General features: G+C 34.8%; 2 protein-coding genes across 4 annotated transcripts; both read right to left on the reverse strand.

The window, feature by feature from the left end:
• Positions 1–1,169: 1,169 nt before the first annotated feature.
• LOC107931167 (uncharacterized WD repeat-containing protein C2A9.03) lies at positions 1,170–5,735 on the reverse strand. Of its 3 annotated transcripts, none has more exons than XM_016862975.2 (10): positions 5,621–5,735; positions 4,224–4,383; positions 3,530–3,697; positions 3,373–3,459; positions 3,024–3,158; positions 2,795–2,905; positions 2,260–2,351; positions 2,074–2,179; positions 1,837–1,923; positions 1,170–1,755 (listed from the first exon to the last, which is right to left on the reverse strand). In XM_016862975.2, exons 1-10 carry the CDS (start codon positions 5,665–5,667, stop codon positions 1,342–1,344), a joined length of 1,407 nt encoding a protein of 468 aa, XP_016718464.2. In that variant the 5' UTR covers positions 5,668–5,735; the 3' UTR covers positions 1,170–1,341. The 3 variants fall into 3 exon arrangements, with proteins under 3 accessions (XP_016718464.2, XP_016718465.2, XP_016718463.2); XM_016862976.2 differs by having other exon boundaries at positions 5,603–5,698; XM_016862974.2 differs by having other exon boundaries at positions 5,499–5,638.
• A 3,810-nt stretch (positions 5,736–9,545) lies between these two features.
• On the reverse strand, positions 9,546–13,678 carry LOC107931170 (uncharacterized WD repeat-containing protein C2A9.03). Its single transcript, XM_016862984.2, has 10 exons — positions 13,504–13,678; positions 12,760–12,919; positions 12,053–12,220; positions 11,874–11,960; positions 11,557–11,691; positions 11,330–11,440; positions 10,796–10,887; positions 10,610–10,715; positions 10,356–10,442; positions 9,546–10,274 (listed from the first exon to the last, which is right to left on the reverse strand). The coding sequence occupies exons 2-10, from the start codon at positions 12,895–12,897 to the stop codon at positions 9,861–9,863; spliced, it is 1,338 nt and encodes a 445-aa protein (XP_016718473.1). The 5' UTR covers positions 12,898–12,919; positions 13,504–13,678; the 3' UTR covers positions 9,546–9,860.
• Positions 13,679–26,979: the final 13,301 nt, after the last annotated feature.

Genomic DNA, 26,979 nt, shown 5'->3' on the forward strand with positions numbered 1-26,979 from the left:
GTAACCGAAAGGTAAAATTGAACCAATTAAGAGTTTGAACTATTTAGAACCCTAATCCAAGAATTGACTAGCAACATGGAAATCAACCAACCTCTTTAGTCCATTGAATTATATTTGTGCATTTTTGTCTGTTTTGCAATTTAGTCCTTCTAAGTGTAAGTTAGTGTAGTTAGTATTTGATGATGATTTGTCACACTATAATACTTAGTGAGTAGCTAGCTGGAGTTCATATTTGCATTCATTTTCATTGTTAGTTACTTTATTACTTAATCTCTCTTGGGTTCAAATCCTTAGAATACTTTATCTTTCATTGTAACAAAAATACTACAATTGGCTTGTCACACTTGCAGATAAGTTGCTTTAATTTTTTATAATTTTGTGTTGATTCTTTGATCGGCGTTCGTATACTGTGGGACGGTCAGTAACCACCCTAAAGAGGTCTTAACCACCTTTGACTTGGATTCTTGTGTGTGAATGAATCCCAAAATCCAAATCGGTGAGTAATAATAGTAAGATCATTTTGGGTTGCCTAGGAATGATTCCTAACGGTCCAAATCCGTGAGCAATAGTCGGAGGATCATTTTAAGGTTGCCTATTAATAAAGAGGCACCCTTCCAACTATATGTAGAGCACAAACAGTCTAGTAGAGTAAACTAGGAAAATGTGTTGGAAAGGATAGTGTAAGTACTTGAGGGCGTACTAAGTTAATACAATTTCAAAGCATTCTCCTATAATCTTCCTTGTTTGCTTTCATCCTCTCTTTTAAGTGTTATCTTGCCTTTAACCTTGTGTGTCCTTTTGCTTTTGGCATTGTTTGTTTTTCCTTTATCATTGTCGATTGTTGAACGGTTGTCGAACTTAAGCGTTGTGTCTTAAGGTTACATGCTGAGCCAAGCTAAAGCCTCAATCATAGACAAATCTAAAAAAATACTTCTTTGACTATTTATCACTATTTTTATTTAATATATTTGGGTATTTATCACTATTTTTTAGTTAATATATTTGGGTATACTAGTATAGGAATCTTAGTTGAGTCAATTCCACTGTTCATAAATTCAAATTTAAAACCTGTAAAGTGTGTAGCTCCCCCCCAAAGGAAACCTTACACGTCTATCACTCTTGTTCAAATTAAGAACACTACCTAATTCCCCTCTCCCATTAACATCTTATACCATCAGAAAACTAAATTCTAATTCAACAGCAATCAACTAAAGTTACATAATTCGTTCCATTTTACATTTACATCTACAGTAAACCCTCTTCTACAGCTTGAAATGGTACAAGTTCCTCAAATATCATAAACTACACCAACATACTTGTTTTGCCTTCATCACAACCAACTCACATTAGGGAATCAAGATATAAGTAGTTCCTCTGCCGGCCATACTCAAGAAGGCTGCCATATGTACGATCCCATACACCAATAAAGAGAGACTCTGTGTCCGGACTAAAGGATAGGCCGGATATCTCACCAAAGAAATCGATTTCTTGCTCATTCTCGTACCCACTTTTCACGTCATACACATGCACAAAGTCAGCAGGCTCAGCCATGGCCATGTACTTACCATCAGATGTGTAGCGAATGGACCGTATTGCTCCAAGGTTTCCCTTTAGAACAGCAATTGACTTTGACAAGTTTCGAACATCCCAAATTCGGCATGTTTTGTCTTGGTTCCCAGTTGCAAAAGTGACACCATCAGGATGCCATGCTGACGCAAATGAAAAGTCCAAGTGTCCACGCAAGGGCATAACAGTCTGCAATTAATTTCAGTATCAGCTGATGCTTTGCAATCTCCAAAAATGTAAACAATATTGCAAAAGCAGGATGACAAGTACCTTCCCTGTATCAGAGTCTACCAACATAATATCAGGGTTGTCTCCAACTATTATTAGAAGTTTCCCATCAGGGCTCAGAGAAGTATGCTGCAAAAGCAACATTATAAGCATAGCTTTTAAGTATTTCTCACCATTTGCCTTTATTGGATTAACAGAATCAGAATTAATAATACACAAAATAACATTAGTGTATGTTTACAGATCTGAAACAATGAAATCCCAATGTATGTAACTTACATTGACAGGCCAAAGAAAATGAAAATGCTTGGAAAGCTGATATTTCTCCATATCAAAATCTCTGACTCCACAGTCATTATTTGAGGCCGTAAAGTGAACTGCACCACTGGTAATTCAGGAACAAAGCAAATTAGGTTCAGGTTGACTGAGATCAATGTCAACAGCAGATCAGGAAACAAGAAATACCTTGGAGTGACATAAATCTCAACAGCATTTGTAATGGCATTGTCATCATAAGTTGTCCTGGAGCAGAAGCTTATTCCAGGTCGATCTAAATGCTACATTACAGATCAAAATCGACTAATTAAGTCTTAAATAACTGGCATCAGGAAAACAGCAACCAAGAGCAAAGGGGAAAAGAGAAACTATCCAAATACATTTTTTTACCTGTCATTCACAAAGTTTTAAGCAGTAAGTAGTTCAAAACAAGACAAACAAGTAGATAAGGTTTGGAACAGAATGAGCACAAAATCATTAGCTCTAAAATGCATAATAGAACCTTCTACTCACATCCATCTTAAAGGATCACAGATATGTCCAACAATAGATTGTCTATAACAGTTAAGATATAAATGTTAGGCTCCAAGTGACTTGCAAAAACTGAAAAGTAGCTATATTGCATGGAAAAGCAGCTCCGCAATCACTGCACAAAGGCTTATCCCTCTTTCTGACCTCTTTTTTCTCAATGAAGGATTGAAGGGAAAAAAGTTGCTCTCCTTACCTTGCATATTAGTTCACCCTGGAATCCTCCAGCAACTAGCAGCTTATCCTTTACTGCAAGAGTACTGACTAAGGTTTGCGTAAAACCTTCCATCAGACTTCCAGGATGTTTCTAAAAGGGAAAAACACGCAAATCAATCTGAGGAAACAATATGGGGGGATAACAAGAAAAGAGAAGGAAGAAGACCAACAAGTCAGATAAAGTGCCAAATCACTGCCAGAACACAGACCTCAGATGGTGCCACATGCCCAGAAACATTAAGAATTTCACGCTTCTTGTGTGTCAATGAAGACCAATGCATGACAGAAAATTGTGACATGAGATAAACATCATGTTTTGATGTAGCCCATACCAGGTTCCTCAACTGCATCACCACAAATTGATATGTCTATCACTAACAATAATGATCACACCACAGTCAAGCAGTAAACGAGGAAAGGACTGGCCGTAAAACTACAAGATATGAGAAAGAACTTTAACAAGAAAAATATAAATCCTTCTATGACAACTTTAACAAGAAAAAGATAAATCCTTCTATGACATCACAGGTCTTGAATGAAAATTCCCATTCAGCTAACCTGAAAATGAAGTATTGTTGATTTCACAGATCTTGAATTTAGCCTGAAGTCATAGTATGAGGCACCCTTCTTGGTAATCTTGCAATCCTACATACAATTTGAAATTTCAATTTAACATATTTTAGAAGGAAAGCGGGCAACTTTTAAGTACTCTTACCTTCCCTGACACTTCCCCAGAGTGGGGGATATTCTCATAGTTCTTGTACTGTTCTAGCCTAGTTTGCCTGTATTTTTCCCTAGTGATGCTGAGCTGATCCCAAGGTATTCCCTGGATGTCTTTTCCTCTTCTAGCTTCAGCAGCAGAAGTATCAGATATTTTATTATTCTGCAATACCGTCAACTTATGTTAGGCTGGCTAGCAATCCATGAGAACTAGAACAGAAACTTTAAATCTCAAAAATTACACATTAACTTCAATCTAATGTGCAATTTGATACATAAACTTTGATTTGATGCAATCATACACATGAAACTTTAATTGTAGTTCAAATGTATACTTAAAACTTTGATTTTGATTCAACTGTACGCATTTTAAAAAATAATTATATCAATTTTATTTATTTATTAGATAAAGATAATTATTTATATATGCAATATATAATTGTAAGGTAGCTCTTTATTTATAATTGTGTTAATGATTTGTGAAAATTGAATCAAATGAAAATTTCAAGTATAAAATTGCACAAAATCAAATTTTATGTATAACATTGCACATTTGTTCAAAGTTGATGTATAGTTTTGAGATTTATCCCAATTTTTAAAAATAAAAAAAACCCTTATTTTACGTTTTCCTAAGTTATGAATGAATTTAATTTAAGTCCAATTTGCATCTTGTAAATCATCAAACAAACCGAGTAATCAAATTCATCAACATCAGACTCCGAGCCAGACATATCTCTGCCGCAGAACTCTTCATCCATGTCATCTATGTCCTCCATGTCATACTCTTCTGCTATGTATTCAGCATCATCTTCTTGGTAATAGGACATATTCCACCAGACAAAACTACACCTGCACCAATATAGCTTCAAGCATTATGGTAACCCAACAATTATAAAATAAATACCCGTAGAGAGTCACACAACATTTAATTGGAAGATACTCTTCCCATTGATTTCTAAGGAGTAAACTCTGTGCTACGTACACTGGTGAAGAGATGATCAAAATTGATCAGATGACGACATTTAAAATCATAGGAAAAAGCAACATGGCATGTACTGCCGCAACAACTGATACAAGTTACAATATAAAAAATGATATGTTTAAGACAATAAAATGGATTAACATTAATTATAATTAAATTATCCAACAGTCTAATTTAAGGATATCGTACAAGTGGTAGTAAAGGATACTAAAACCTCATTCTAGTCACATTACAAAGAAAATTAAACCTACTCTTATACATAGGAATCCAGCTAAAGGAAAAAGAAAGGGAGATGGAAACAAATATCTAAAATAACATGCCCATAGAATCACAAATCCTTTATATTACTAACAGTTTTATGCCAATTCTCAACATGTTCGAAATACTTCCATCAGCATATAGATAAACTAATTAAAGACTGAGAGTGCACAAGTCAATGCCGCCATATGTAATTTCGAGAAATTAACTACATTTTGAAGTTATTTTTGCAACATTTTCAATTCAATTATGCCATAATCATGTTAAGACATATAAGAGATTTGCGTTTTTATTCAAGCATGAAATATCCGAAAAGCAAGAGTAAAACAACTTTGTCTCTAGATTTGGGAGCTTTTTTTTTTTTTCTTTCTATTTTACATTCCCATTTGCGGAATTATTCATCCTACTGGATGTTGGGGGCCTAACAGAAAAGCCAAGTCTTCATCAAATTTATATACATGAGAATTATGTGTCCATGAATGAAACACGCAATTACCGGTAAAAAGAGGAAAAAATGGCACAAAGAAGAACTGGGCTAGTATGAACCCTAATTGAAATTCCAACCAAAAATTAATGTCCCGGATCATAACAATCATGCAACAACAGCAGGGAACAATCAATTGAGAATAATAACTGTTATCCATAAACAAAAAAATAATTAATTTCAAAGAAAGGGGGCAAACTCCAAAATTGTTATAGGAAAGTAATTAACATCCGCACGCACCTATGAAGCGATAAACAGAAATGATCACATAAAGAAAACTGACTCGAGATCGAAGAATGCAAAAGCGAACAAGAAAATAAAAAATAAAAAGCGAGAGAATTGACCATGTAAGAGATTCTTACGGGAAGGTGATTACCGACGATCTGCAGATCAAAATATCTGTACTCATATAAAAGTAATTACTGGGGCCTTCTTACATTACACAAATCCTTTTCGATTTTTCTTACATGAGAAGATAATGGTTAAATTTCAGTTTCAATCCTTTTATTTTTACATTTTTGAGATAATATAAAAATAGTATATTTTCGCTTAAATTTGAAATTTAATTTCTATACGTTAATTTTGACTTAGTTTACTACCTCCATTAGATAGTCTAAATGCTTTATATATTCCAAATGGACCTAAATTTTTAAATTCAAAAAGTAAAGAGATTAAATTCCTAAAAATAGAAGTATGGAGATTAAATTCTAAATATATAAAGAGTAAAAGAACTTTGAGTTTATTGTAACCTTTAAATTTTTTACATTATAATTTAATCAAAAAATAATAATTAATCCAATATGGAGCATGAGTGAAACCATACTAGTTAACATCAAATTTACATTTTTATATATATATATATACACTTAACTATACACCAACTCTGTTGAAATTAACTAAAGTGATTTCTTTTTTACAAAGTAATAAATCTATACTTAGGAATGACAACGGAGCGGGGCAAGTAGATATTGTTAAATCCACTCTACTCCATCACTCACCCCGCTTTACTATATATTTATAATCTTGAAAACATTACTATATCTATGAATGTTGGATGCTTTCATCCCCGTCCCACTTCAATTTAATTATTGCTACTTTTATTTAATATTTTTAATCATTTTAAGTTAATTGTAATGATCCGAAAATTAGGGGTAACGAAAAGTATGGTTTCGGGACATCATTTCCGTAAATCAGACTTGTAAATATTTTTATTAAATATTTATGGAGTTATATAAGAGGCGAATCAAATTTCAGTTAAGAAATTTTATCGAATTAGCGCTTCAAATAAATATAAGGACTAAATTGCTTAAGTGTTAGAAGTTGAACTATAATGAAATTAAGAATTAAATTATGATTGGGGGACTTATTAAGTGAATAAACCATAATTATATGTATAGATTTGTGTGGCCGATATATATGTATTTTATTTTTAAAAGCTTTAGTCAAATTACGGTTTAATTTATAAAATGAAAACAAAATGAAATTAAAAAGAAAATGATAAAAGCTTGTTGGATTGAAAGAGAAAATGTTCTTTCTCTTTTCACATGCAAATTTCGAAACCCCTTGGGAAGAAAGAAACTACGAACGGCTAAGGAATTCATTATTCAAGCTCAAAAATTGGTATGCTAAATTTAGTCATTTCCTTGTAATTTTTATATTTTCGAAATCTCGGTACTTCGAGCTAGCTGACCTATATACTATTTTTCAGTGCTACTTAAGATTTTAGATATTATCATTATTGAGTAGTTAAAGCTTTAGGGATTAATTTGATAGATTTTTAAGGTTAGAAGTGAAAAAGGACTAAATTGTGAAGTTAATTGTTGATTTTAAATAATAGGGACCAAATTATGAAAATTCAAAATTATGGGGTAGAATTGAGAAATAGGGAGCTAAATTTGGATTAGAGTGAAATTGGTATAAAAATTTGAGGTTAAATGTGGAAGTTAAGTTAGTTTCAGTTTTAGGGACTAAATCAAACTTTATGCAAAAATAGTACAAATTTTGTAATTGAATGTGAATTAGGTTTTGTATTGTTAATTTATTTTAATCATTTCAATCCTTGGCTAACATTGTTCCGGAATCCTCGAAAAAGAAAGGAAAAGATAAAGTCAACAACGAATAGCTTGGAATTTACGATTTGTGTTTCTGTAATCTAAATTATTTAAAAACGTTGCTTTTATACATTGTATTATTCGGTAAGTATATATATAAGATGAGTTATTCCTTTGAAATAATTTCATGAGATGTGAATTTTGTGACACCCCAAACCTTAGCACAAAACCACCAAAGTGACTCTCCAGCACAAAACCACCCCAAAAGACACTCCAGCCTTATAACACCTCAATTCTAACTAATAACTGTCTAATCTTATTTCGGAAGTGATTTGTGAACCATTTTAAAACTATTTGTAAGAATTTAACCTTAAGGGTATTTTAGTCATTTTACCACTTAAAACTAAACAATCCCATTTTATTTTATTTTTTTTGTGAAAAGAAGCCTAACAAAATTAAATTGCATGAAATATTCGAGAGGTACAAAAATTCCTCTCTTTATCTGAATTAAGGAGATCTAACACTGCATCTAGAGGGGTCTCAACCAGTTGTAAATCATCTTTCCTTTCAAAGGCCAATTTGGCAAGATAGTCAGCACATTGATTCTCCTCCCTGGGGATATATCTTAAAATCTACTGACTTTCTTAGGACAAAATACAGTGTATTCTTCTGATCAGGGTAGAGTTTGAGATCTTCGAAATATTGCCATGAATAGCTTTGACTACCTCTAAGCTATCAAAATGAATAACCACATTGCTAAGACCCCTACGTTGGATAAGTTTTAAGCCATCCAAAATGCCCCAAATTTTAGCGTAAAAAATCGAGCAATTCCCTAGCAATCTATTATAACCAATCATCCAATCACCAGTACCGTCCCCATGCCACCCCTCCAGTAACTGCTCTTCTTGATGTTACTTGAACAGCACCATCGTATTAAGAAAGGTCCAATCCCTGGGTAAAGGCTCCTCATGAGGTAAACATATGTTATCAGTCGAACCATCTCTAGGAGCCAAAGAAGATTATTTGGCCCAACACATAGAAACTATAATGATCTCACTAGAGTTCCAGGATTTCCTTTGAAAGATGAAAAGATTTTGATTCTTCCATAAGCGCCAAGCTAATAATTCGAAGAGACAAGCCCGACTAATTGAGATATTCTGAGCCGTTACTACAAATCAATCCTATAAGTTTGTACGATTATTTATACTTCTAACAATTTTTATATTCTATGTTGATATAATTTTACTAAATATGATTTTGTGTAATAGCATGATCTTGAAAAAAATGAGATACTGATTCTATTGGAAGTATGCTCAATCTAACCATACCCACTGGTTTTATTGAAAGTATGCTCAATCGAGTCATACCCATTAATTCTACTGAAAGTATACTCAAACGAGCAATATCTATTGAATATACTGAATGTGAGATTTTAATAAATGAAAAAATTAGTGATTAAATCCCTTATGCAAAAATTCACTGTTAGCATGGAAATTAACCAATCACTATTGTAGCCTATTTGTTAATTTAGATAATTGGATTTTTGCACGTTTATTTTCTTATTAGGAATTGTAAGAAATCATTTCTTTACCATTGTCGTAATAAATAGTTGCCTTAGTTGCTTAATAGTTTTTCCCTTGCACGTCATTTTGGTTCTTAGCATTTTGATTACTTTATCTCCCTCGGGTTCGACGTTCGCTTGTTGACGGTCAAATACCGAAGCATTTTCCTACAATCTTCCTTGTGTGCCTTTATCATCTCGTCAGTGTTTTCCTTGTGGTATCTTCTCTCTCTCTCTCTCTCTCTCTCTCTCTCTCTCTCTCTCTCTCTCTCTCTCTCTCTCTCTCTCAAGTGCCTTTAACCTTGTGTGTGTGCTTTGGCATTGACTATCTTAAGTGCCTTTATCCATTAAGTGTTATCCTTACGTTATCTTCTGTCAAGTGCCTTTAACCTTGTGTGTGGTTTTTGGCATTGACTATATCTTTTATTATTGCTCCTTGTTAAACTTCTCTCTCAAGTGCCTTTAATCTTGTGTGTCTTTGGGTATTGACTATATCCTTTTATCATTGTTGGTCGAGCTTATTGTCCGGCATCTAAGGCCGTATGAATAGCCGAGCTAAAGCTTCAACCCATGACAACAGCTCGACACATGACAGGTTGAGGTAAATAAAAATACTTCCTTTAATTATATCACTATTTTTTATAATATTAGGGTATACTAGTATACGAATCTTAGTTGAGTCAAATCCACCGTTCATAAATTCAATTTTAAAACCTGTAGTGTGTAGCTCCCCACCCAAGGAAACCATACACGTCTTCCACTTTTGTTCAACTTAAGAACCTTATCTAATTCTACCCTTTCTCCCATTAACATCTTATATCATCAGAAAACTAAATTCTAATTCAACAGCAATCACCTAAAGTTACAGATTTCATTTCATTTTACATTTTACATCTACAGTAAACCCTCTTCTACAACTTGAAATGACACAAGTTCCTCAAATATCATAAACTTAACCAACATGCTTGTTTTGCCTGCATCACGATCAACTCACATTAGGGAATCAAGATATAAGTAGTTCCTCCGCCGGCCATACTCAAGAAGGCTGCCATATGTACGATCCCATACGCCAATAAAGAGAGACTCTGTGTCGGGACTAAAGGATAGGCCGGATATCTCACCAAAGAAATCGATTTCTTGTTCATTCTCGTACCCACTTTTCACGTCATACACATGCACAAAGTCAGCAGGCTCAGCCATGGCCATGTACTTACCATCAGATGTGTAGCGAATGGACCGTATTGCTCCAAGGTTCCCCTTGAGAACAGCAACTGACCTTGACAAGTTTCGAACATCCCAAATTCGGCATGTTTTGTCTTGGTTCCCAGTTGCAAAAGTGACACCATCAGGATGCCATGCCGACGCAAATGAGAAGTCTAAGTGTCCATGCAAGGGCATAACAGTCTGCAATGAATTTTAGTATCAACCGATGCTTTGCAATCTCCAAAAATGTAAACAATATTGCGAAAGCAGGCAGACAAATACCTTCCCAGTATCAGAGTCTACCAACATAATATCAGGGTTGTCTCCAACTATTATTAGAAGTTTCCCATCAGGGCTCAGAGAAGTATGCTGCAAAAGCAACATTACAAGCATGGCTTTTAGTGTTTCTCACCATGTACCTTTATTGGATTAACAGAATCAATAATTAGCATACTGCAAATCGAAGAGGTACATAGAATAACATTAGAGTATGTTTACGGATCCAAAACAATGGAATCCCAATATATGGAACTTACATTGACAGGCCAAAGAAAATGAAAATGCTTAGAAAGCTGGAATTTCTCCATATCAAAATCTCTGACTCCACAGTCATTATTTGAGGCCGTAAAGTGAACTGCACCACTGGTAATTCAAAAACAAAGCAAATTAGGTTCAGCTTGACTGAGATAAATGCCACCAGCAGATCAGGAAACAAGAAATACCTTGGAGTGACATAAATCTCAACAGCATTAGTAATGGCATTGTCATCATAAGTTGTCCTGGAGCAGAAGCTTATTCCCCGTCGATCTAAATGCTACATTACAGATCAAAATCAACTAATGAATTCTTAAATAACTGGCATCAGGAAAACAGCAACCAAGAGCTAAGGGGAAAACAGAAACTATCCAAATACATTTTTTAACCTGTCATTCACAAAGTTTTAAGCAGTAAGTAGTTCAAAACAAGACAAACAAGTAGATAAGTTTTGAAACAGAATGAGCGCGAAAATCATTAGCTCTAAAATGCTTAATAGAACCTTTACTCAGATCCATCTTACAGCATGACAGATATGTCCAACAATAGATTGTCTATAACAGTTAAGATATAATTTTAGGCTTCAAGTGACTTGCAAAAACTGAAAAGTAGCTATATTGCATGGAAAAGCAGCTCCGCAATCACTGCACAAAGGCTTATCCCTCTTTCTGACCTCTTTTTTCTCAATGAAGGATTGAAGGGAAAAAAGTTGCTCTCCTTACCTTGCATATTAGTTCACCCTGGAATCCTCCAGCAACTAGCAGCTTATCCTTTACTGCAAGAGTACTGACTTGAGTTTGCGTAAAACCTTCCATCAGACTTCCAGGATGTTTCTAAAAGGGAAAAACACACAAATCAATCTGAGGAACCAATATGGGGGGATAACAAGAAAAGAAAAGGAAAAAGACCAAGAAGTCAGATAAAGTGCCAAATCACTGCCAGAGCAGACCTCGGATGGTGCCACATGCCCAGAAACATTAAGAATTTCACGCTTCTTGTGTGTCAACGAAGACCAATGCATGACAGAAAAACGTGACATAAGATAAACATCATGTTTTGATGTAGCCCATATCAAGTTCCTCAACTGCATCACCACAAATGGATATGTCTATCACTAACAAAATAATGATCACATCACAGTGAAGCGGTAAAAAAAGGAAAGGACTGGCTGTAAAACAACAAGATATGAAAAAGAATTTTAACAAGAAAAAGATAAATCCTTCTATGACGTCACAGGTCTTGAATGAAAACTCCCATTCAGCTAACCTGAAAGTGAAGTATTGTTGATTTCACAGATCTTGAATTTAGCCTGAAGTCATAGTACGAGGCACCCTTCTTGGTAATCTTGCAATCCTACATACAAATTGAAATTTCAGTTTAGCACATTCTAGTTAGATCCAAGAACTGTTATAGAAGGAAAGCAGGCAACTTATAAGTGCTTTTACCTTCCCGGAGACTTCTCCAGAGCGGGGGATATTCTCATAGTTCTTGTACTGCTCTAGCCTAGTTTGCCTGTACTTTTCCCTAGTGATGCTTAGCCGATCCCAAGGTATTCCCTGGATGTCTTTTCCTCTTCTAGCTTCAGCAGCAGAAGTATCAGATATTTTATTATTCTGCAATACCGTCAACTTATGTAAGGAAGGCTAGCAATCCATGAGAACTAGAACATAAACTTAAAAAAAAATTAAGGGATAAATCTCAAAACTACACATGAACTTTAATCTACTTTGCAATTTGATACATGAACTTTGATTTGATGCAATCATACACATCAAACTGTGATTATAGTTCAGATACTTAAAACTTTGATTGTAATTCAATTGTACACATTTTAGATAACAAATATATCAATTTACTTACACATTAGATAAAAATGATTATATATGTATGCAATATGTAATTGTAAAATGATTCTATATTTATAATTGTTTTAGTGATTTGTGAATATTGAATCAAATGAAATTTTCACATATAAAATTGCACAAAACCAAAGTTCATGTATAATATTGCACATTTGATCAAAGTTGGTGTATATTTTTTAGATTTATCCCAATTTTTAAAAAAAAATCCTTATTTTATATTTGCCTAAGTTAATGATGAATGAATTTATTTTAAGAAGTCCTATTTGTATCTTGTAAATCATAAAACAAACCGAGAAATCATATTCATCAACATCAGACTCCGAGCCAGACATATCTCTGGCGCGGAACTCTTCATCCATGTCATCTATGTCCTCCATGCCATACTCATCTGCCATGTATTCAGCATCATCTTCTTGATAATAGGACATATTCCACCAGTCAAAACTACACCTGCAACAATATAGTTTCAAGCATTATAGTATCTCAACAATTATAAACATAAATACCCATAAAGAATCACGCAACATTTATTTGGAAGACTGTCTTCCCTTTGATTTCTAAGGAGTAAACTCTGTGCTAATTACACTCGTGAAGAGATTATCATAATTGATCAGATGATGAACGTTTAAAATCATAGGGAAAGCAACATGGCATGTACTGCCACAGCAACTGATACAAGTCATATACATGAGAATTATGCGTCCACAAATGAAACATGAAAATTACTGATAAAAAGAGGAAAAATTGGCACAAACAAGAATTGGGCTGATTAGTATGAACCCTAATTGAAATTCCAATCAAAATTTAATTTCCCAGATCATAACAATCATGCAAAAACAGCAAGGAGCAATCAATTGAGAATAATAACTGTTATCCATAAACAAAACAATAACTAATAAAAAAGGGGGGCAAACCCTAAAATTGTTATATAAAAATTAGCGATAAACAGAAATGATCACATAGAGAAAACTGACTCGTGATCGAAGAATGCAAAAGCGAAAAAGAAAATAAAAATAAAAAGCGAGAGATTTGACCTTTTAAAGCATATGAGATTCTTAAGGGAAGGTGTTCACCGACGATCTGGAGATCAAAATATTAGCATCAAAATTACATTTTTAAATATATTTATACGGTAGAGTATCTCAGTTCAAAATAATTATACTGAATTTAGAGGAATGGCAATAGATTGGGGCGTAATAGATATTACCCATCTTTCCCTTTATATAGATGGATAGTCTTAAAAACCATTAGTACTAAAAATACATACATAATCAAATTTTAACTTAAAATAACATGATTTTTAATATTTTAGCTTTGTCATTTCAATTAAAGTGTTATTAATTTTATCCATCAATTTTTTATAAATATATTTATTATTGTTAAGTCCGAAAGTATCAAGAGAGTAAATTAATATTTTAAAATTTTAAAAAAATTATAAAATAAAAGAATTTAGACAACCGATTTATAGTAAATCAACTCTAATTATCTATTTCTACTACCTTGATATACCTTAACTAATGATTTTCTAATTCATTATACTTTAACAGTTACCTTTCAAAGAAAAGATTGAACATTTCCCCTTAAGGTTTTATATGTAAAAACTTTTAAGTAATCTTGTTACGACAAAGAAAAGATGAGCAAACTAACATCAACCTGAAGTACAAAGATATGAGAGTGATAAAGATTTGACTGGTTGAGTCTCTCAGGTATGTGAAACTATGTTTGAGTAAAGGATAGTTATTATTGTAATACTATAAGTAATACAATGAAGGAAGGCATAGAATTTGTTCATTGGAAACGATAAAAAGATACTACATCGTTACGAAAGCAACTAAATGAGAGATAAAATAAAAAGAAATTTTAGTTTTCTTCCTCAGTGTGTTGATCAGTGGATACGGTGGGAACCTTTTCTGTTGTAAAGATTTCTTCTTTCTGCCTCATACCCTTTGGAGCTTATTCTAAGTTAATTGACTCTTCTGAATTTTCTTCATCCTTTACTTTGGGCATACTAGAGGTGAAGAAACCAACTGTTTGCTTCCATTTCAATTGAAATTTTTTCCTCTTTTCCCTCGGGATGATAAACATTGAAACTTAATGAATCAGTAAGGATGTCTTTAAGAAAAATCAAAGTCTACCAGGCTTAGATCCATCGGGCCTGCAGCTACTTCAGTGTGAAGAACCAAATTAGATTTTAACTCAGGCAGAGCCTTAGTCAAGTTTCTTGTGGTATCTTATTGATATTTCTTAAAGGCCTCCTCACTGGATTGACGAAGACTATTAAATTTAGCCATATGACGCAGCTCTTGAATACTGAGTTGCTCCCTTAAAGAGGATTCACCCTCCGCTAATGATTTAACCCTTCTTTCCAACTATATGCACTTGGTCTCCATGGTTTTACACTTAATCTTCCAAGCCATAATACAAGAATTGAGTTGTTCAAGCTTACTCTCTTAAACCTGGTCATTGTGGCATAGATTATCTATCTTTTGATTATCAGCTTTAATTGTCTCCTCTAAGCTGGTAACCTCGGCCTTATGGTGATTGTAGATTTCTTGGAGGATTCCACGCCACAGTCCACAGTCTATAGATAGAGCTTGTGCAAACTCAACCATTTGTAAATGGGGAGATGAATCTGGTTTGGATGAAAGGTAAAATTAGAGAGACTCTTTCAATGGATGAGGTATCATACACTATTGACTTTAGAAGATAGAATTCAAAGAAACAGAGGATAGCCTTGGTGTATATAAGTCACACCAAGGGAAGAAATTAACTGTCTTTGTAGTTGAGGGTTGTTGAGGTTGAGAACTGGAGGAAACCACTAGTCGTTCGGATGGAAATGTTTCTGTAGGGACCTCAACCAGTGGAGGGTCAACATTCTGAATTGGGGAGTCTGTGGGGTGGGCGAACTCCATGGGAACTGTAGGGACTGAAGGAAGTGTTAGAACTATAGAATGAGAAATTCTTGGTGTTGGGAGTCCCTTTTTAAGCTTGCGCAACTTGAGTTGTGGACGTTCATCCACATCAGATTCTTGAGTGTCCTAATTTACTTTGGGTTTCTTCTGATATTTTTTTATTATTGACTTCTTCGAAGGAGCAAAAGTGGTTTTCTCCTTAGCACAGGCTTCATTTAAAAGAGCAGTGATATCCATATCGGATGCTTAGTTGGGTATGGTATGATATTTTGAAATTGTCACTACACCATCAATATAAGTATTAACCTCGCTTGAAGAAGAAGAAGAATGAAAAATACCAGGAGTGATAATCTAGTTACGAGAACGAATCCCACTGACTTCGTAGAAATAAAAAGGAGGTTCTCCTCCTCGCCAGGGTCAAGATTTGTGCTAGATTACCGGTTCTATTTGTTGTTCCAATAGGGTCAGAAGCGTGTAAATTATTGTACTAAAAAATCACACAAAGTTCAATTCCTAGGGAAGAGAGGTGGATCACATGGATCTCTTAAATACCAAGTCTTTCCTTAGACAGAATATCCCTTCTATAGTAATTTAATAGCACAATTAAATACTACTATTATACCCTCAAATATTGAAAGAAAAATAGGACAAGAAAGAACACAAGAGTTTTAACGAGGTTCGGTAAATTATACTTACGTCCTCGGGCACTAACACCAGATGATAACTTTACTATCTTCAAAGTATTACAAACAAATAGAATTCCTTAAGAATTCTCAAATGGGAGAAAAAGAAAACTAATAGAGAAAGATTGGTTGGGATGAATTGAAATGAGAAATGAGAAGGCCTATTTATAGTTGAGGTTCAAGGACCAAACAATAAATAGCCCATTATCTCAAGGACCAAAAAAAAATTATCCCTTGCCACTTTTCCAAAGTTGGTGGTTGTCATTATTGATTGTCTCCCATTAATGTTTATGGCAACCATTATTAATTGTCTTCCATTAATGTTAACAATCTCCACCTTGAAGATTTGATTAGGATAATCACATCTTCACACACTTCCTTCAACTCCCCAAATTCGATAAAGCTATCTTTTGTAGTGCCTACAAATGCGCTCTCGAGCGCCATACACCTGAAGGTGCTCAAATTCTCAGGATGTTAATCAAGTTCAAACAATGATTAAACTTGATTGTTATTACCACCTTGGTCATCATATCTGCGGGATTATCTGCTGTCGGAATCTTCTGAAGTAGAATTTTTCCTTTTTCAAAGACTTCCCGCACAAAGTGATATCTTACGTCGATATGCTTGGTTCTTGAATGATAGACTTGATTTTTCACTAAATGAATAGCGCTCTGACTGTCACAATATAAACTTATGTGACTTTGAACAACTCCTAAGTCTTTCAACAATCCATTAAGCCAAGTAGCCTCCTTAACAGCTTCTGTAACTGCCATATATTCTGCCTCTGTAGTAAACACAGCTACTGTAGACTGTAAGGTAGACTTCCAACTCACTAGGGCTTTCGCAAGAGTAAACAGATACCCCGTAGTTGAACGACGTTTATCTAAATCACCAGCAAAGTCGGAATCAACATATCCAACTACAAACTGACCAAGTGCTTCATCCTGTTCAAAAATTAAACCAACATCTACAGTTTTTCGAAGATACCGTAGAATCCATTTCACAGCTTGCCAATGTCCTTTTCCAGGATCATGCATATACCTGCTCACAACTCCAACAGCTTGTGAAATGTTAGGCCTCGTACACACCATCGCATACATCAAACTCCCAACTGCATTAGCATATGGGACTTTCGCCATATATTCTCTTTCATCTTCAGTCTTCGGAGATAATTGAGCACTAAGTTTCAAATGAGAAGCAAGTGGGGTACTTACATGTTTTGTGTTTTCATTTACACCAAAACATTGTAATACCTTTTTCAGATATTGCTTCTGATTTAAACAGAGCTTGCCTCTCGGTCTATCTCTACTTATCTCCATGCCGAGAATCTTCTTGGCCTCACCTAGATCTTTCATCTCGAACTCTTGATTCAACTGAGCCTTCAGCTTATCTATCTCATTTTGGCTCTTCGAAGCGATTAACATATCATCAACATACAAGAGTAGATAAATGAAAGATCCGTCATGCAGCTTCTGCAAATATACACAATTGTCATATTTGCTTCTTGTGTACTTCTACCTTCTCATAAAGCTATCAAATCGCTTGTACCACTACCTCGGGGATTGCTTCAATCCATATAGCGATTTGTTAAGCTTACAAACCCAATTTCTACCACCAGCATCTGTGTATCCTTCTGGCTGAGTCATATAGATCTCTTCTTCTAACTCACCATGCAAGAAAGCCGTCTTAACATCAAGTTGAGCTAGCTCCAAATTCAACTGTGCTACCAAGGCCAACAAAATTCTAATGGAGGAATGCTTCACAACAGGGGAAAATACATCATTGTAGTCAATTCCCTCCTTCTGAGCGTAGCCTTTAGCTACCAATCTTGCCTTGTAGCGAATATCCTTCTTGCTAGGAGATCCATCTTTCTTTGCGAATACCCACTTACATCCGATTGCCCTTTTACCTTTCGGTAATTACGCCAACTCCCAAGTATTGTTCTTCCGGAGAGACTGCATTTCTTCATCCATGGCGCTTTTCCATTTATCACTTTCTAAGCTTTGCATTGCTTCTTGATAAGTGATAGGAATATCATCAACAACGGGAAGGGCGTAGGCCACCATATCAGTAAATCGAGCAGGTTTACGAATTTCTCTCCGTGGCCTTGCAACTACAACTGGTTCTGGTGTACTTAGTGATTCTTGGGTCAGAACCTCTTCAACCTCTAATTCCTCCATTGTGGCTGGAGAATTAGACTTATTAACTAGGCAAATCCTCATCTGCTCAAACTCCACCTGTTTTGGAGTACACTCCACCTGCTGTGGAGTATTGCTCGTCTGAATATCTTTATCCGCTACCTTTTTCAATGTGGCAGATTCATCAAAGGTAACATCTCTGCTACAGATCATTTTCTTTGTGCTTAAGCACCAAAGACGAAATCCCTTCACTCCAGAAGTGATTCCCATAAAGAGAGCTTTCTTTGCCCTCGTATCTAACTTTGACTCCTTCACATGGTAATATGCAGTGGTTCCAAACACATGTAAGGAATCATAATCTGTAGCCGGTTTTCCAGACCATACCTCCATAGGAGTTTTTCTTTCTAATGCAGATGATGGCAAACGATTAACAAGATGGCCAGCGTATGTCACAGCCTCAGCCCAAAATTGCTTGCCCAACCCAGCATTGGACAACATACATCGAACTTTCTCAAGCAATGTTCGATTCATACGCTCTGCCAATCCATTCTGCTGTGGTGTATCCCTAACTGTGAAGTGTCGAACAATACCATACTCTTGGCACACATCGAAGAACGGATCACTTTTATATTTCCCTCAATTGTCCGTCCTAAGCCGCTTGATTTTCTTGCCAGTCTGGTTTTCGATCATAGTTTTCCATTTAAGAAAAACTCTAAGCACTTCATCCTTAGTTCTCATGGTATACACCCAAACTCTTCTGGAAAAGTCATCAACAAAAGTAACAAAGTAGTGTTTTCCTCCCAATGAAGGTGTCTTGGAAGGCCCCCACACATCTGAGTGAACATATTCCAAAATACCTTTTGTATTATGGATAGCAGTACCGAATTTCACTCTCTTTTGCTTTCCCAGAACACAATGCTCGCAAAATTTTAATTTGCAAGCCTTTGCACCTTTCAACAATCCTTGCTTTGCCAGAACAATCCTTGCTTTGCCAGAATTTGCAAGGATTTTTCGCTGGTATGTCCCAACTTCATATGCCACAACTGTATTGAGTCCAATTCTTTGTTGCCAGAAGCTGCAGCGACTGCTCCAATAACTGTACTACCTTGGTAGTAATACAAGTTATTTTTCCTGATGCCCTTCAATATCACAAGTGCGCCAGATGTCACTTTCAAAACCCCATCTCTCATAGTAACAACTGAACCATTAGATTCTAAGGCTCCCAATGAGATGAGATTTTTCTTCAAACTGGGCACGTACCGAACATCAGTCAGAACTCTGGTTGATCCATCTTTATTCTTTAATTGGATTGAACCTATCCCAACAGTTTTACAGGCATTGTCATTGCCCATATAAATAACTCCTCCATTTAGTTCTACTAAATCAGAGAACCACTCCCGGTTAGGGGACATATGATAGGTACAACCCGAATCCAATATCCACTCATCTGAATGGAACGACAATGATGATGCAACCAGTGATAGTTTAGAGTCACTAGTATCATGCTTAGCAACACAAGTATCTACAGCAGCTTTTCCCTTATTCTTCAGCTTTGGACAATTTTTCTTCTAGTGGTCTTTCTCATGACAAAAAGCACATTCATCTTTCCCGAGTCTGGACTTTGACTTTGATCTCCCCTTTTGAATTTTCTTCCGAGTGTATGAACGACCTCGAACTACTAAAGCTTCTGTATCTCTGATTGAGTTTTTCTATTTGTCCTTCTTTCTCTGTTCATAATTGTATAAGGTCGCACAGACTTCGCTCAGAGATATATCACTCCTGCCATGAAGTAGAGTAGTTTCTAGGAATTCAAACTCCTCAGGAAGTGACCCCAACAGCATCAAAGCCAAATCTTCATCTTTGAATGTCTCATCCATATTCAGCAAATCAGTGACTAACTGATTAAATTTGGTGATGTGATCATTCATTGTGGTACTTGGGACGTATGTGAAGCGAAACAGTCTTTTCTTCAAGTGGAGCTTATTTTGACTGTTTTTCTTCAAAAATTTTTCTTCAAGTGTCACCCACAACTTATTTGCAGAAGTCTCCTTTGAAAAAGCATACCTCTGCTCTCGAGAAAGGCATGATCGAATTGTGCCACATGCCAACCGATTGATCGCCTTCCAATCTTTCTCCTGTACATCATCTGGTTTCTCTTCATCAATGGCAATGTCTAAACCCTGCTGAAAAAGGGCATCTAGAACCTCACTTTGCCACATACCAAAATGGCCCGTGCCATCAAAGATCTCCACGGCCAATCTTGCATTTGCAATTGTCGGTCTTGTCCACATGGACGATGTTGAAGCTCCTACACCGACCGTTTTCTCCATAATCTTTCAATATACCTAAGGAAATCTTTTCTGATGTGGAAGATCAGTTTAAACTGCAACCACAGAGCATACTACGATTAACCTTCGGCTCTGATACCACTTGTTGTTCCAATAGGGTCGGAAGCGTGTAAATTATTGTACTAAAAAATCACACAAAGTTCAATTCCCAGGGAAGAGAGGTGGATCACATGGATCTCTTAAATACCAAGTCTTTCCTTAGACAGAATATCCCTTCTATAGTAATTTAATAGCACAATTAAATACTACTATTATACCCTCAAATATTGAAAGAAAAATAGGACAAGAAAGAACACAAGAGTTTTAACGAGGTTCGGTAAATTATACCTACGTCCTCGGGCACTAACACCAGATGATAACTTTACTATCTTCAAAGTATTACAAACAAATAGAATTCCTTAAGAATTCTCAAATGGGAGAAAAAGAAAACTAAGAGAGAAAGATTGGTTGGGATGAATTGAAATGAGAAATGAGAAGGCCTATTTATAGTTGAGGTTCAAGGACCAAACAATAAATAGCCCATTATCTCAAGGACCAAAAAAAAATTATCCCTTGCCACTTTTCCAAAGTTGGTGGTTGTCATTATTGATTGTCTCCCATTAATGTTAATGGCAACCATTATTAATTGTCTTCCATTAATGTTAACACTATTAAATGGTCAGGCCTCTAAAGCTGAAGGCACATTATAGTTATCTAACCAATTGATGGGGTCAGTATCCCGGTAACCATTGGAGCTTTGATTTTGAAAACAATATTGGAAAACATTCCTAATTGTAACTAACTCCACTAGTTCAAGTGTTCACCCTCTCATCAGATGTTTAATATGTTTCTTAGCAACTTTAGAATCAACAAGTTGACTGTGGGCGCAAATGGATTCTTGAGTAAGAGACCAATAAGTAGGAAAACCAAAACCACTTTCAAGTTTGCAAATTACTCTTATGAACTTTTCCTTCTTCCAATGTATATTAGAAATACTATTATGAATGATTAGATCATAACCTTGCTGAACACTGAAGTGGGCATTTCCAGCAGCAACCCCTTACCTTGTAATTCTCAATTGATAGAATTTCTAGAAAACTCCCATGAGTGGTGGTTCATTACTCATGAAACAATTGATGAAATAGGCTATCAGAGTCCACCAAGACAGGGCTGATAGTAGTCCTGGTGCGATGTCATACTCAGTTAAAACCTAGCAAAAGAATGGATGCAATGGTAAGTGGAAGCTAGGTTCTAGTAAAACCAGTAGAAGGATGAAACCTTGGCATTGTCACTCAAATGACACATTGGTGGTCATCTGAAATCATCGGCAAAATTCGAGTACCGAATGCCCCGAGCTCTTAAATATTTATGTATTTCCTCTTTAAGTGGTATTACACTCATATGAAGGAGTTGATATGCGTGGAGGAGTAGCATCGGGACCTTGAGGTCCGAAGGAGAAGGGATTTTTGGGAGAGGTATTTTGATTACCCTGGCTTTGGCCTCTACCTTGAGTGGTTGTTCTAGACATCTCTAAATGTAAATAGAAAAAAGAAAGAAAGTGAAGAAAATAAAAAAAAATTACCTTTAAGAAATCTGAGATTGAAGATAATGAAGACATAAAGATTGAGCAGAAAAGAATTTAAGGATTTGAAAGATTTAGCAAAAGTTTTGATAAAAATGTTTGAGTCTCGATTTTATAGAAGTAAGCATGTGCAAGAAGTTTATTATGTGAAAATATTGTTCAGGTCCTCTAATGCAAAGTGGACATCTATCAAACGGTAAATGTGTAACGTTCGAATTTAAATAACCGCCAAATTTTTTATTTTGTCCAAATAAGCAGATTGATGGCATTTTCTTAATAAGATTTTCTAAGTGTGTGTCAGTGGAAGGAAAAAAAAATTGATAAGTATGTGGATTCGCCTAATTGGTTTTACATGTTTGTAACAAACAAATAGTTTCATTTACAAATTTGGAATAATTCAATGCTATAATTTCGAGGGTAAAATTTTTTTAAAGGGAGGAGAGTTGTAACACCCTAATTTGGTAGGTAGTCATAAAATCATATGTTCGATGAAGCATTAACTGCCCAATTATCTCTTTCGACATATAAATCAGGCATATAGAAATCGTTTAGTTGTTCATTGATTTTGGTTGGGGATCAATTGGATAAATTGGTCTGATATTTATTATATTAGATTTTTCATTTTTGTTTCTCTCAGAATCTGTAGACCATTATGTGGTACAAAATTTGAATTCAAATGAAACTTGTCGAATTTCAGTAAGTGAGTTAAGGCTAGAGATGCATGTGAAAAAGTTCTTGAGAGAAGTTTTCCTTCTTCCTGAATATGCTATTATCTGGTTCCTCTATTATGATTCAACGGTAATTCTTCCTCCGTAAATTGAAAGCTCAAAATCTGGATTTAATCAGTGGTTACTTCATTCTCGATAAGTATTACCATTTTGCATGTTAAATTCTGAAAGAGCAAATCTATAACAGGCGAACGAACAATAAGATGTAATTTTAAAAATTTTGCATGAGAATTATCAGTGCTTGAAACAATGATAAGAGGTATATGAATAAGTTTTAATGGTGTTCTGGTGTTCTTATGTTTTGTAAGCAATGTGGTGGTTGCTGTTGTTTCATGGGGGATGTTAAAATCTGGAGTTTAAGCTTCTGTAGGTGAATGTCAGGTGAATTTCTACTCTGACTGTTGCATGTGTACTGTTCATACTGAAGTACATCTACACGTGAATGGTCAAAATATGGAATGGAATCATGGATAGTACAGTATGAATATGATACTTATACGACTATAGGAATGAAGTTATTCTAAAATTGATTGAGTACATGAATGATTATTGATGTTGGTATGTGTACTGGATCTGAGATCTGATGAGTTTAAATATGTCAAGAATTGAGTATTAAAATTATGATTAAGCTAAAAGATAAGTTAGTCTGCTTGACTGTGAGTTTTATTGGATGTATGATGAATACCACGAAATGTGGAGTTTGGGATGTGTCTATGTTTGAGGAGCTTGTAAAGTGGGTCGAGCCACTGCGGTGGTAATTGATAAAGTTCGTCGAGACAGTAAACACAAATTCTGATATGAAATTCTAACCATGATGTACTCTATATGATTGCTTGTATAGCGTATTATGAATGAAGGCATTATGACATATTCTATAAATTGTACCTTTGCATCTAAAGAGTATTTTGAGTATAGCTTGGGAGAATAATCTGTTTGAATCATTTTCGTGCTTCATTTTATAAGTATGGAATAAATGATGAACTGGAGTATGGTAAATATAGTATAATTTTGATCAGATAAGGAAAGTTGAAGTTGACTGGGATAAATGGATCTGTAAGTACTTGTACAAGATAAAAGAGGATGTTTGTAAACAACAATGAAAATTCATGTGTTAAATGAGTATTCGCCATATCTAAATAAACTGGGTGTAACCTTAGAATTATAGAATCTGAGTAGTTCTCATCCTTGACTTAATTGAAACGGTAATAGATTGAGAATTGATGGTTTATAAGTTATAGAGTTATCAACTAAATGAGAAAGTATTCGCCAAAGTTTTGTATCTTTAGCATTGATTTGTTGCAGATTTAGCATTTCCAAGGGGGTTTTTGTCTCATGAATATTCGAGTGATGTGCAAGTGTACACAATCGTTGACAAGTAATAAAGTTGTAGTTATGGAGTATCGTCTCCATAGAGACTATATAGGCAAATGTTATGAAATAATCAAGGGTGAGTTAAACTAACTAATTTGGTTAACTAAAAATTACTTAAGTAAAATTAAATAAAAAGAAAACACAAAAAAAAGAAAAAAATTCATAATCACATAAATGTGTTAGATTAATTATCTACTTTAATTATGAATTGTTAAAACCTAGTAATGATGTTACGAAAAAATGCGCGACAACTTGGCTATTTATTAACCAATGAAATCATACTTATTAAATCAACTTAGTAATTTTAACACAAGTGTATGTTAAATCAGCTTAATAATTTTTATAAGCAGTCATTCATAACAAATGAGGTAACAAAATATTTTTATGGTGAAAAAGTTTAATCACATGAATTTTATGTTATGCAAGGTAATCAAGTTATTTCGATATTATTACCAAATTGACCTAATTATTCATAAAATATGATCAACCATGCACTAATAAAATATTGTATCAATTAATTACAATCTGGATTTAATTAAATAATTAAATCAATTGCATCCACACATTTATAATGCACAAATAACATGTCATGATTTTATTTAGCTAAATAAACAATCAAAACACATAACATCATTAACAACATTTTAAGAAATCTAAGGTCTATCTAACAACAATAAAATTAAGCCATTATGATTGAGTTGAAAACAAAAAAAAATATTTAACAAGCATGTTCATCAAGGAAAAAACAAAATAAAAGTAAAAGAGGAAGAACAAGAAGACAAATCTAATGTCTTTTTGCTCGTGCTCCTTTCCTTATTTCTTTTTCCTTTGCGTCCTTGCACATTTTCCTTAGGAATACCAAAATTGTGCTACTCAACATGTCTTTGAACTGCTTCCCTCAATTTTCTATGTTTTTCTCTCAAATGGGAAGTAGAAAAATGGAAGATAGAAGAAGAGAAGATGAGTGAATGAATGATTAAAATGAGTGATTCCCTAGGGATACATGAGGAGAGGGGCTATTTTTAAAAATTTTGAGTCCCTGAATTTCTCCTCTCAATGGTCGACCTTTACTTCAAGAAGAGTGGGTGGAAGACTTTTAGTCAATTCATGCATGATTCATGAGAGAATGAAGCTTGAAAATGGGAGAAGCGTTGGATGGAAAACGGAGGTTGTTTTATGGTTGTTTTTAAATATTTTAAATCAACTTTGAATAGCTTATTTGGGCACCTTGATGGACGGTTGGGTTTCTCTCTCTTAATGGGCAATTTGAGCTTGTTTCACCTTAACAGACTGTCCAATTGTTCTACCTAATTTCTGAGTTGGGTCAAGTATGTCACATGACCCAAAAATTAATTTAATTGGGGCGTCCAAAGCTGATTAATAATCAGCCCCTCTTTGCATGGTGAGTGCCCCAGGGATGCTATAACATTTGAGCTCCAAAAGGTGACCTTCAAGACCGACATTTCTCCTAATGCACAAAATTGCTTTAAATTGGAAAAATTGTGTAAGTTTAGCATATAAATAATTAGATATAGAGATGTTTTTTCAATTTTGTCCAACTTAGGTATTCTGTAATAAAATTACAAAATTTGGTAACAAACACTTAGAATTTGCATGAATCATTAGTCAGAAAAATATTGTAAAATTTCGGAGTTATTAATCTCCTTAGCACTCCTATCTACCAATCTAATGTTCATACCATAATGAACATCCTTGGCTTGCTAGATTGTCGAGAATATTTTATTCCACCTTTATCATCACAACTCACCGACACAACGCATTGTCTTATGAGTATCCAAGATACATATGCAATCTGCAAAAAGAACCAATAGTGCATTAATTTTGTCAAGAAAATTCAAGACAAGAGCGAAGTCATAATTATCTAAATGAGTTGCATCAAAATCTTTCTTGTCTTTCCACTAACCAATTTGTAGCTCAAATCCTTGTGCTACTTCCATAGTTGGGACCTCTTTGGAATTAACAGTCTTGAGCTTCTTAGTTAATATGCTAACCGAGAGACCAAGTTTACTCGCAACTCTTTTCAATATAAACAAATCAGATGCCCCCATATCAACAAGAGCACTCCTTCAATCTACGATGTTAATATGCACAAACATCAACCATTTCTACTTGTGATCCCTCTTCGCTTTTTACATATTTGAGTATCATTAATCCAAGCCTTAATACCATATCCTCAACAGGATCCGTTTCTTCTTCTTTACTGATTGCAGATAGCTTGGATCGTTATGGGCAGTCTCATACCATTGTCTTTCTCTTTAGGCTTGGAAGATTTAAACTTGTCTGTTCTCGAAACAAGCTCAATTACGAACTCTGCTACAGTCATAACTTTAGTAAGTTCTTTGACCCATCAACGTTACAACTCTTGTTTTGCCCAAGGCTTCAACCCATCCATCAAGGAGAAAATGTCTCATTCTTACCCAAATCAAAAATCTAGAGAATCATCTCATTGAACTCATTCATATACTTCTTAACTGTGTTTTATTGCGTAAGCCATTGCAACTTAACCCAAGCCTCATCCTCGATATATTACGGGTAAAACTACCACTTGAATTCACTCTAGAATTTCTTCCATGTCCTAATAGTAGCTCCACTTAGTTTCTCATATGTGGGCCTACATCGCCATCATAAAAAGTGACATCAATAAAATACATAGCAATTATTTACCTTAGTAGCATCATCCATCATGCTTTTGGCACGTAAGTGTTACTCCATTTCCTATAAAAAGTTGCTTATATATTTTGTAGACTC

The sequence above is a fragment of the Gossypium hirsutum genome, chromosome A04 (assembly GCF_007990345.1).
Source record: "Gossypium hirsutum isolate 1008001.06 chromosome A04, Gossypium_hirsutum_v2.1, whole genome shotgun sequence".
NCBI lineage: Eukaryota > Viridiplantae > Streptophyta > Magnoliopsida > Malvales > Malvaceae > Gossypium > Gossypium hirsutum.